General features: G+C 49.9%; 1 protein-coding gene across 1 annotated transcript in view; it reads right to left on the bottom strand.

The window, feature by feature from the left end:
- The window catches only part of dysf (dysferlin, limb girdle muscular dystrophy 2B (autosomal recessive)), a 427,787-nt gene that overhangs the window by 112,611 nt on the left and 302,550 nt on the right, over positions 1-12,626 (bottom strand). The window contains exons 32-33 of the mRNA XM_072497740.1: positions 8,071-8,252; positions 1,148-1,288 (exon numbers count right to left, since the gene is read on the bottom strand). Of these exons, the coding sequence (XP_072353841.1) occupies positions 1,148-1,288; positions 8,071-8,252 (323 nt within the window). The remainder of the gene's footprint in view (positions 1-1,147; positions 1,289-8,070; positions 8,253-12,626) is intronic.

Genomic DNA, 12,626 nt, shown 5'->3' on the forward strand with positions numbered 1-12,626 from the left:
TGCTGGTTACAGTCAGCAGTGACTGCACACCCTCACTGACACTGCTGGTGCTAGAAGAAGGAATGGGAGTGGTGGAGGAAACCTCAGAATGGAAGAACATTTAACACATGGAGGGCAACATTGTTGGTCTGTTCTTTTGGGTCACAGTCTCAGGATCTGAGGTAGGCCATTTGGGACTGAGATGAGGAAAAATATCTAAACTCAGAGAGTGGTGCACCTGTTGGATTCTCTACCACAGAGGCCATGGAGGACAAATCACTGAACATATTTAAGAAGGAAATAGATCGATTTCTACATTCTAAAGGTGTATGAAGAGAGCACTGGGTATGGTGTTGTGAGAGAGGATCAGTAATGATCATGTGAAACGGTGACGCAGACCACATCCACTGGTTCACCCTTATCTATTGTACTAGTTACATCCTCAAAAACACTCCAGTAGGTTTGACAAACACGATCTCCCCTTTCATAAATCCACGTTGACTTTGTCTAATCCCGTTAATATTTTCCAAGTGTTGCTTTACAGGCACTTTCCCCGACGACTGATGTTAAGCTAACCGGTCTGTAATTCCCTATTTTCCGCCTCCCGCCTTTTTCAAATTGCAGAGTTACGTTGTCCACCCTCCAATCTGCCGGGACTGTTCCCGAAGCTCCAGAATTTTGGACGGTGACAGCTAACGGGTGTTCCAATGGCCACCTCCTCTGGGGGGGGGGGGGGGGTTTAATCGGCTTTCAGTCCCATTCATTACTCCTGCACTTTTCTTTTACTGATGATTAATTTCCTTCAATTCCTCCCTCTTACTCGGCCCTAGAATTGCTGGCTGGCTCTTTGTGTCTGCCTCCGCGAAGACTGAACTAATGGGGTGGTTTCATTGCTCTGCCATTTCCTAGTTCCCCATGAGAAACTCTGTGCCTGAAGCTCTGGGATTCCCTCTCTACAACTCCGCCTCCTTTAGAATGCTTCTTAAAGCCTACCTCTTGGACCAATTTATCGCTTACCTGCCCGAATATCTTCATATGTGGCTTGGTATTTATTTGATAACACTTGTATGAAGCACCTTGGGACGTTTTATTATGTTTAATCGCTGTGTAAATACCCATTGTCGTTGTTTGTGCTGAGGTAGGAGATTTGATTTTACGTTTCACGTACCTTCTCCCTTGGGATGAGCTCGAAGGCGGCAAGAAGCTCGCCTGCGTTTCTGGGTCCTCTTCGCACCGGGTACCAGGCCAGCCTGGGGGAAGGCTCCAGGGATGGTCTGCAGATACATCGACCCATAAACTCGTCGGCACCCTGAGGGGAGGGGCAAAGGGGAATAAACACAGTCATCCTGCAGCCAATTTCAAACGGGATTTGATAAATATTTTAAAAATGAATGCAGGGCTATGGGAAGTGAGGAAGGAGAGTGAACACTAAGTGGAAAGTTCTTCATAAGAGGCAGAAGGGTCTGGGTGGTCTCATTCTGGGCTGAATGGCTCAATGATGGTTCTACAATTCCTCGGCCACGATTTCACAGCCCCTCCCGCACAGCGGGTTTTACGGCCCCCGCAGAACTGAGTGGAAATTTAAATGGCAGCCGCATCTTCTGGGGGAGACATACCGTGGTGGGGGGCAGAAATCCTGGCCTATGGCTTTAAAACTGCTCCCCACATCACTTCTCCCTGCCTCGTCTCCCAATGTTTCGTACATAGAAGCACAGAATTCCTACAGTGCAGAAGGAGGCCATCAGGTCTGCACCCGACCCTCCCGAAAGATCACCTCACCTAGGCCCACTCCCCCATACTTACCCCGTAACCTCACCTAACCGGCACATCTTTGGACTGTGAGAGGAAACCAACGCAGACACAGGGAGAATGTGCAAACTCCACGCAAACAGTGACTCAAGGCCTGAATTGAACCCGGGTCCCTGGCGCTGTGAGGCAGCAGTGCTAACCACTGTGCCGCCCAGTGAAACCGCAATGAGTCAAACTTGGATGACCCACAGTTCTGGTTATGTTGAAGTTGCCAACCGTTCCATAGAAGAATAGCAAACTCCAAAGAATGGTACCCGTGATCATCAAAACTTCTAGACTGGCCAATCCGGATCAGCCGAACTTGTCTGAGATCATCATATGACAATGCTGGAGAGGAACACGGTGGCACAGTGCTTAGCACTGCTGCCTCACAGCGCCAGGGACCCGGGTTCAATTCCGGCCTCAGATGACTGTGTCTGCGTGGGTTTCCTCCGGGTGCTCCGGTTTCCTCCCACAGCCCAAAGACGTGCAGGTTAGGGGGGTTGGCCACGATCAATGCGCCAGTGCTGTGGGTATAGGGTGCGGGAGTGGGCCTAGATTGGGTCATTGCAGACCCGATTGGCCGAATGGCCTCCTTCTGCACTGTAGGGATTCTTTGCATTCTATGAATCAGAGCAGAGTTAGACCATGCAAGAATGTGAGGTATGGAGCGCTGGGCAAGCTGTTATCGCACATCGAGATCTCTCAGTGAAAGGTTGTGCAAAGCCTGGCAGTCTGACCAAATCCCGGAAAAAGTGAAAAACGTGGTCGGTCGGAAATTGGGTCCAAACAGGTCAGTACATGGAGAATGAGGAAGAGCAGGGTAAGGCCAGCCAATCCGATGATGAGGCATGTTTTACTTTACACCTGCTAGATGCTGACATGGCCGTTTTTAATCAGATCAGATACGATTTGGCCACAGTGGACCTTTAGGCAAATCCGAGACAGAACAGTGGGACGCATTCAAGAAGGAAATAGGGAGAGTACAGGGCCAACAAGTCCCAATCAAGAAAAAGTGTGGGACCAACAAATCCAGTGAACCCTGGATATTGAGGGATGTACAGCATTGGATAAGGAGAAAAGGAAGGCATGAGGCAATTAGACATAGACATAGAACATACAGTGCAGAAGGAGGCCATTCAGCCCATTGAGTCTGCACCAACCCACTTAAGCCCTCACTTCCTCCCTATCCCAGTAACCCAATATCCCCTCCTAACCTTTTTTGGTCACTAAGGTCAATTTATCATTGCCAATCCACCTAACCTGCACGTCTTTGGACTGTGGGAGGAAACCCGAGCACCCGGAGGAAACCCACGCAGACACGGGGGGAACGTGCAGACATAAAATCATGAGGGGCAGAAATAGAATAGAGAGGAGCAAACGCTTTCTTTTGGTGGAGGGATCAATGACCAGGGGGCAGGAGGTCTCGAGGGGATGTGAGAGAAAGCATTTTCATTCAGAGGGTGATGTGAGTGTGGAACTCGCCGCCTGAAAGAGTGGTGGAGGCAGAGACCCTCAGGACATTTCAGAACTATTTAGATGTGCACTTGCGATCCCTTTTCATCCTGCCGATGCCTTGCACTGCACGGCAGAACTGACCAATGAAGCAATCGTAGATGCAGCACCATCTTCAACCAAGGAGCCGAAGGAAGCTAAGAACCCTGAATGGATGAAGGGATCATGCACCTTTTCCGCAGCTACCTCCAGATCATTTACGATGCAAAGCCCCAGCCTTTTCCACAGTCAGGATATTGTATGGTGCGAACGAATTGAGTCAAGATTTTTTCACACATTTACTGCTCTTCTGTGTTTCCATTTGGCTTTTGAATCTGTTGTTTGTTGATATATCGGGTTACATGGAATCGCATTCCTGTGGGAATGGGGCCGCCCCAGCTCTCACAAAACTTCACTTCAAAAAATAAAAGATGGTCGAGTTTTTTTACACCCCAGAGCTGATTGTGGGAGCTTGCTGTGCACCAATTGGTTGCCACATTTGCATCATCGCGGGAATAGCTACACATCTGGAAAAGCATTTTATCGGCGCCATGTACTTCAGGACACCCTGCGGACGTGAAAGGCAGTATACAAATGCAGATTCTTTCAACAGGCAGTGGTGCATCTCATACCCAAATTTAGCAGGGGGTACTCCAACCTCACCCACTCAGCCGGTTACAAATGATCCTCGAAGCTGTTCATTCGAAGCAGCAACAATGACGTTGTATTGGATCAGCTGTTAAAAATGTTTCAGTAGCGTTCCAGCCAAAGAACCTACATCCTGGAATGTCAACCTTTGTGTTTTTTTTTCAATCCTTCAGGCTACTGGCACACGCTGGATGGAAGAATTTCTCGGAAGAAAAATCTCCGTGTTATTTTTTAAAAATTTTTTGTTGCATTTCACAAATTCCCCGCCGCGGAGTGTTTACCTGAGGGAAGGCTGGCCAACGTCTCGAAGTTCCTTTCGACGGGACCACAATGTCGGTGCAGCGCAGGTTGTAGCCCAGTGCCGAGAGGGGTTCGAACCGGGCTACCGCACTGTGCAGGTGTCAGCGGTTGGATAACAGATCACTTCCTTGACCTGCTCGGAATTTGTCACTCACCGTTCCAGCAGCTTTCAATAAAATTCGGTGTATCCAAAGAACGGGTCAACGGACAGATGGTGAGAAGTGAGCAAACAGTTTTATTTCAGCTGGACAAAGCCCTGCGTGGGCCACAGCTGGAGCACTGTTCACGGTTCCTGGGAGGCACAACACAAAACTCAGAGTAAGGGGGTCGCCCTGGGGAGGAATCTCTTCTCCCCGAGGGTTGTGAATCGGTGGAATTCTTCACCGCAGAGGGTGGTTTCGTGGATTCAAGGCTGAGGGAGACAGGTTTTCAATCTGTACGGGAATCAAGGGTTGTGGGGCTAAGGCAAGAACGATTATTACATCAGATTAGTCAGAATCTCATTCAGTGGTGGAGCAGGCTGGTTGGGCTGAATGGCCTACTTCTGCTCCCATGTCTTAGGATGTACTGGCCTTGGAAAAGGGTTCACCAGAATCCGATGACAAGGCAGCATCACTTTTTGTCTGATCATTTTGATTGTGATCTTTAATATTTGGAAAGGAATTGATGGAGAGAAATTTTACACTGGTGCGTGGGTGGGAGGGAGTCCAGGACATGGGGACATCACCTCCAAATCAGAGTTAGGCCATTGGAAGAAATCACGAGATAATCATTTTATAAAATCCGAAGAAAATGGGCGCGATTCTCCGAAATGGAGTCTAAGTGCCGACGCCGGAGTGAAAACCGGAGTGTTTCACTCCGGCGTCGGAGGCCGCTCCCAGCCCCCTATTCTCCCGCCGCGCCGGGCCTTGGCGCCGCGTAAAAAGCGGCGCCGCGTCGATGACGCGGCCGGCGTCGCGTAAATGACGTCACCCGCGCATGCGCGGTTGCCGTCCTCCCCGAGGCCGCCCCGCAAGAAGATGGCGGATGGATCTTGCAGGGCGGCGGAGGAAAGGAGGTCCTCCTTTAGAGAGACCGGCCCGCCGATCGGTGGTCACCGAACGCGGGCCAGACCCCATCGGAGGCCCCCCCCGGTGCAGGAACCCCCTCCCCACAGGCCGCCCTCCAAGCGTTCCCGCTCAGTTCCCGCCGGCAGCGACCAGGTGTGGCCGGCGCCGGCGGGAACCTGTCGTGTTGGGCAGGCCGCTCGGCCCATCCGGGCCGGAGAATCGCCGCTCGCCCGTTACAAACAGCGAGCGTCGATTCTCCGAGCGGCCAGGCGTGATTCTCGCGGCGCTGGTTTGGGGGGTGGGGGAGAATCGTGTGCGGGTGTCGGGGCGGCGAGGGGGGACTCGCGCGGCGCCCTGGCAATTCTCCCACCCGGCGTGGGGGGGGGGGGAGAATCCCGCCAAATGTATTGAATATTACAGGGATAGGTCGCTCTGACTTTTCCTGATAAGTAGAACTCCCATACCAGCTCATTCAGGTGACAAACACAAGACAGCGAAGGTCGTTTCCTCTCCCAAGGACACATCTCTCGCTCAAGCACTGAAAGCAGACATTGCTAATGCTGACAGGGCGTTAACTTCATGAGCTTCTTGTGAACCAACCATCTGAAGTTCAGAAAGGACCAAACAAGTGTTGAGCCACAGAAGATGGCTTCATGGGCATCCGATGGGAATGAGGGGAAATTACCTGGAATATCAGGCCCTTGTCAATGGACAACTGAATAAATGATTGGCATAAACTTGCCTGAAATGAGATATAGAAACAGAGCCTCAAGAGGCAAAAAGAACTTTTTAGATGGAAGAGAGCTTATTGTTTTGGTCTAACATTATGCCTGGTTCGAGAAGACTTTGAACAGAGGAGAGCTTTTCAAAATGATCCATGGTGGCATCGACCTTAGACTTTGGCTAGCTCTAGAAGGCTGTAGAAAATAGAAGGAACTGCCCCTTCCAACACTTGTCTCGGAGAAGATGGAGACATCCTGATATCTCAGCCAACTGAAGGAGCCAAAGGACGAAGAGACAAGGCTGCTATTAGCAAGAAGACTAGAGATCATCAGCTCCAGCCGTGGAGATCAGCTTCGTCCATCCATTTGTTCGGAGGACGCTTGGAGTATAGTGTTCAATTCTGGTCCCCACAAGGCCAGAAGGATGTGGAGGCTTTGAAGAAGGTACAGAGAGATTTACCAGGATGCTGCCTGGTATGAGGGGCTCCAGCTATGAGGAGAGGTTGGATAAACTTGGTTTGTTCTCACTGGAACGACGGAGGTTGAGGGGCGACCTGATAGAGGTCTACAGAATTATGGGGGACATGGACAGAGTGGATAGTCAGAGGCTTTTCCCAAGGTGGAAGAGTCAATTACTAGGGGGCATAGGTTTAAGGTGCGAGGGGCAAGGTTTAAAGGAGATGTGCAAGGGAAGTATTTTACACAGAGGGTGGTGGGTGCCTGGAACTCGCTGCCAGAGGACGTGGTGGAAGCAGGTACAAAAGTGACGTTTAAGGGGTGTCTTAAACACCACCCCTCTAGCAATGAAGGACTAAACTCCATTCGCCTTCTTAATCACCTGTTGCACCTGTAAAGTAACTTTTTGTGACTCTTGCACTAGCACACCCAGGGCTCTCTGCACAGCAGCATGTTTTAATATTTTATCATTTAAATAATAATCCCTTTTGCTGTTATTCCTACCAAAATGAATAAGTCAGGGTGGTGAGTGACTTGGAGGGGAACCTCCAGGTGGTGGGGTTCCCAGGTATCTGCTGCTCTTGTCCTTTGAGATGGTAGTGGTCAGGTGGCTGAAAGGTGCTGTCTAAGGAGACATGTTGAGTTGCTGCAGTGCATCTTGTAGATGGGACACATGACTGACACTGTTTGTCGGTGGTGGAGGGAGTGAATGTTAAAAGTGGTGGATGGGGTGGCAATCAAGCGGGCTCCTTTTTCCTGGATGGTGTTGAGCTGCTTTAGGGTCGTTGGAGCTGCACTCATCGAGAAGAGTATTCCATCACGGTCCTGATTGTAGATGGTGGTCAAGGTTTGGGGAGTCAGGAAATGAATTAGTCGCAGCAGAATTCCCGGTCTTTGACCTGCTCGTGTAGCCACAATGTTTCTATGGCTAGTCCAATTCAATTTCTGGTCAGTGCTAACCTCCAGGATGTTGATAGTGCAGGATTTAGTCATGGTAATGCCTTTGAATGTCAAGAGGGAATGGTCAGACTTTCTCTTGCTGATCAGAGTCATTGCCTGGCACTAGTGTGGAGCTAATGGGCATTGTGGATAGCACAATTGCTTCACAGCTCCAGGGTCCCAGGTTCGATTCCGGCTTGGGTCACTGTCTGTGCGGAGTCTGCACTTCCTCCCCGTGTGTGCGTGGGTTTCCTCCGGGTGCTCCGGTTTCCTCCCACAGTCCAAAGATGTGCGGGTTAGGTGGATTGGCCATGATAAATTGCCCTTAGTGTCCAAAGTTTCCCTTAGTGGGGTTACTGGGTTATGGAGATAGGGTGGAGGTGTTGACCTTGGGTAGGGTGCTCTTTCCAAGAGCCGGTGCAGACTCGATGGGCCGAATGGCCTCCTTCTGCACTGAAAATTCTATGATAATCTTGCCCACCATAAAAACGCCATTGGCGAGACGCCGACAATGGAAAAATCCATTGACCTTGGGCAGGATTCTCAGGATTCCAGCCCAATGTTTCTGCTCCTGTGCATAGGCTAGAGGGGCTGAATGGCTCCCCATTCCTATGTAACCAGCTTCAGGAGCTGAATGATCTCTTCCTGTTACTGCGTAACATTGGCTGCATAATGAAATCGACAATCGGACTTACGTAAGTGTCTTGATCATAAAGTTCAACCACGATGTTGGGTGGGTTATTGGCAGTGATGCTGGGCCCACTGAAAATCTCCACCTCATAGAAGATTAGTGTCTGGTCCCAGGTGGGGTTCAAGGTGCCTTTGATTGTGACAGTGGCTTGGCTTTGATGCAGGAACGAGACTATCGCATATGGATCTGTAACAAGACAACAAAAAGGCCAGTCCAGTTTACACAAGAAATGCAGGGAACAGTCAGAGTCAGCACAGCATGATTTTGTTTTCACTAAGGCCAAAGAAGAGGGCCCAACTGCTGTGCATCACACCTGTTTTTGTGGGGCAAATTGAGACAGCGATGGCTGATTTAACAGTGAGATAGTAATTGCATGGGCATACCATACAGTGCTCAGCCAGATAGAATCACACAGAGTGTGCAGCAGGAAATTAGACGTGTCCCTGTTGGTGTTAATGCTCCATTTGAGCCTATGCCCATCCCACTCCCCTCTCAATCTACCTGCCTATCCTTCCATTCCTTTCCCCTGTGAATTTCACATGCAATTTACAGTGCAGAAGGAGGCCATTCGGCCCATCGAGTCTGCACCGGCTCTTGGAAAAAGCACCCTACCCAAGGTCAACACCTCCACCCTATCCCCATAACCCAGTAACCCCACCCAACACTAAGGGCAATTTTGGACACTAAGGGCAATTTATCGTGGCCAATCCACCTAACCTGCACGTCTTTGGACTGTGGGAGGAAACCGGAGCACCCAGAGGAAACCCACGCACACACGGGGAGGATGTGTAGACTCCACACAGACAGCGACCCAAGCCGGAATCGAACCTGGGACCCTGGAGCTGTGAAGCAATTGTGCTATCCACAAAGCTACCGTGCTGCCCACGTAAATGTAACTAAAGCGGCTTGGAGTCTATTACACTTCAAATGTTGGAGCCATGTGGACTTATGGAGTTCACAGCTAGAAAGGTAAGATCCTATAACAGCAGTTGAGCTCACTTAGCTGGAGAGCTGGAGATGGTCTCTACGCTAGTTGCAAGGAAGTGCACTCAGAAACATATTTTATTTTGGGGGGTTGGAGCTAAATTAGTTTATAAGCATTCAGTGAATCCTGAAAGGATACATCGTCTTGGAGATAGGTGGCGCTTAAGCAAGTTCTCTGGTTTTGATTTATCTGCTGCATGGGAAAAGGGTGGAGGCTGAATATGTGCTGCTATTAATAGGCTCCAGGCAGATAGGACTCAGGAAAATCCTGAGGAACTAGGAAGGAGGCAGCAGATCATTGGTTGCATGCTGGAGGCAGGTAGCGTTCAGGAGACGGAGAAGTGGTGGCATAGTAGTTTTGTCACTGGACTAGTAAACCAGAGGCCCTGAGCACTGCTCTGGGGACACAGGATCAAATCCCGCCACTGCAGATGGTGACATTTGAATTCAATAAAAATCTAGAATTAATAGTCCAATGACGACCATGAAACCAATTGCCGATTGTTGTAAAAACCCACCAGGTTCACTTATGCCCTTCAGATCATAGATCATAGAATTTACAGTGCAGAAGGAGGCCATTTGGCCCATCGAGTCTGCACTGGCCCATGGAACGATCACCCGATCTAAGCCCACATTTCCACCCTATCCCTGTAACCCAGTAACCGCATCTAACCTTTTTGGACACCAAGGACAATTTATCGTGGCCAATCCACCGAACCTGCACATCTTTGGACTGTGGGAGGAAACCGGAGCACCCGGAGGAAACCCACGCACAAGCGGGGAGGACGTGCAGACTCCGCACAGACAGTGACCCAAGCCGGGAATCGAACCTGGGACCCTGGAGCTGTGAAGCAACTGTGCTACCGTGCTGCCTGAGACTCCAGACCCACAGGAACGTGGTTGACTCTGAACTTACCCCTCAAGGACAATTAGGGAAGGGTAATAAATGCTGGCATGGCCCGCGATGCCCACATCCCATTAAAAAGCTATTTGTAGCTTGGTGTAGTCAGGAGACTGGAGTTCATAGAAACTCAGGGGGGAGGGGGGGGGGGTGAAGATAACAGTTTCTCAAAGAGTTGGCAGTACGCCAATAACTAGAGGTGGGAGGGCAGCTTTGTGATTCCAGTGGAATGCTGTCTCAGGTGAAGAGATTGAACTCGCAGCTGGCTGGTAGTGTGGCCTTGTGGTTCTGGTACTCAACATTGTGAGATTGGGAGATCTAATCCCAGCGAGGCAAGTTGTGAAGCTCATTTGTAGCCTCTCTGTGTCCTCCCCACAGCTTACATTCCCACCTAGCTTTGCGTCATCGGCAAATGTGGATCTCCTCATCTCAGCCATTAATTTTGATTGCAAATAGCTGAAGCCCCAGCACTGATTCCTGCGTAACCCTGCAATTCACCGCCTGCCAACTTTAAAATACCCTGTTTATCCCCACTCATTGCCTCCTGTCCATCAACTAATCCTCTATCCATGCTAAGACATGAACACCAACTATCTTTCTCTGTCAGGTACATTGTTTAGCTCGCTTGGCTAGACAACTGTTTTGTGATGTCACTGGACTAGTAAGGCGAGGCGAGCAGCGTGAGTTCAATCCATGTTCTGGCTGAGGTTATTCATCTTGAGGTTCTCAATCTTGCCCCTCGTCTGAGGTGTGGTGATCCTCAGGTTAAATCACCACCGGTCAGCTCTCCCCCCTCAAAGTGAAAAGCAGCCTCTCCCTCCTTTTTAGGATAGGCAGTGTTACATTTTCTAACTTCCAATCACTGGGCCCATTTTAGAATCTAGGGAATTTGGGAAAATCAGATCTGGAAAGCTATCTCTGAACTCTAGGATTTAGACCATCAGATCCTGGAGCTTTGTTAACGTTAAGGGGCTGAATGGCTCATTCCTGTTCCTGTGCTTCACTGCGCTTGAGGAAGGGAAAGTTGTCAGTCTTGATTTTTTTTATAAGTGCATGGTTGGCTGGCTGGAGTTGCTGACTCGGTCACCATTTGTTGTCCATCTCCAATTGTCTTTGGATTGAGTGGTTCGCTCGGCCATTTCAGTGTCAACCATATTGCTGTGGGTCTGGAGTCACATGTAGGACAAAGAACAACAAAGAACAAAGAACAAAGAAAAGTACAGCACAGGAACAGGCCCTTCGGCCCTCCAAGCCCGAGCCGACCATGCTGCCCGACTAAACTAAAATCTTCTACACTTCCTGGGTCCGTATCCCTCTATTCCCATCCTATTCATGTATTTGTCAAGATACCCCTTAAATGTCACTATCGTCCCTGCTTCCACCACCTCCTCCGGCAGCGAGTTCCAGGCACCCACTACTCTCTGTGTAAAAAACTTGCCTCGTACATCTACTCTAAACCTTGCCCCTCGCACCTTAAACCTATGCCCCCGAGTAATTGACCCCTCTACCCCGGGGAAAAGCCTCTGACTATCCACTCTGTCTATGCCCCTCATAATTTTGTAGACCTCTATCAGGTCGCCCCTCAACCTCCGTCATTCCAGTGAGAACAAACTGAGTTTATTCAACCGCTCCTCATAGCTAATGCCCTCCATACCAGGCAACATTCTGGTGAATCTCTTCTGCACCCTCTCTCAGGGGCTGTTTAGCACAGGGCTAAATCGCTGGCTTTGAAAGCCCAGCGGCACAGTTCAATTCCCGTAACAGCCTCCCTGAACAGGCGTCGGAATGTGGCGACTAGGGGATTTTCACAGTAACTTCATTTGAAGCCTACTTGTGACAATAAGCGATTTTCATTTCATTTCATTTCTAAAGCCTCCACATCCTTCTGGTAGTGTGGCGACCAGAATTGAACACTATACTCCAAGTGTGGCCTAACTAAGGTTCTATACAGCTGCAACATGACTTGCCAATTCTTATACTCAATGCCCCGGCCAATGAAGGCAAGCATGCCGTATGCCTTCTTGACTACCTTCTCCACCTGTGTTGCCCCTTTCAGTGACCTGTGGACCTGTTCACCTCGATCTCTCTGACTTTCAATACTCTTGAGGGTTCTACCAACAGACCAGCTAAGGACAGTAGATTTCCTTCCCTAAAGGACATCAGTGAACCAGATGGGGTTTTTCCAACAATTGACAATGGTTTCATGGTCATCATTAGATATTTACTTCCAGATCTGCCGTGGTGGGATTCGAACCCCGGTCCCCAGAGCATTACTCTTCGTCTCTGGATTACTAGCCCAGTGACAATACCACTGTGCCACTGCCTCCCCCCTACACAGGACTCCAGGCCCCACTCTTGCAGTTAACTCTTCATCCCCCCCCAAGGCAATTAGGGATAAGTCAATAAATAGGTATCAGTGCTTCCCCAGATGGAAAGGTGAATCAAGCGACGATCCTTGGTTTTGCTATCTCCTGTATACCTAGCCATTCCGCCACACCTCTTCTGATTCGCCTGCCAACACTTGACAGAAGTCCGCGAGCAGAAATGGGCAGAGAGTGGGGGCTGTGTGGTGGTATGTATTAGGGGTAGTACAGTACCTGTGAAACCGAGAGGCTATTGGCTGACAGGTCCCGGGTCCTGGTTGGATCTGTTGCCTGCTGGCTCCGCCCAGAAGG

This window comes from Scyliorhinus torazame, chromosome 3 (assembly GCF_047496885.1).
Source record: "Scyliorhinus torazame isolate Kashiwa2021f chromosome 3, sScyTor2.1, whole genome shotgun sequence".
NCBI lineage: Eukaryota > Metazoa > Chordata > Chondrichthyes > Carcharhiniformes > Scyliorhinidae > Scyliorhinus > Scyliorhinus torazame.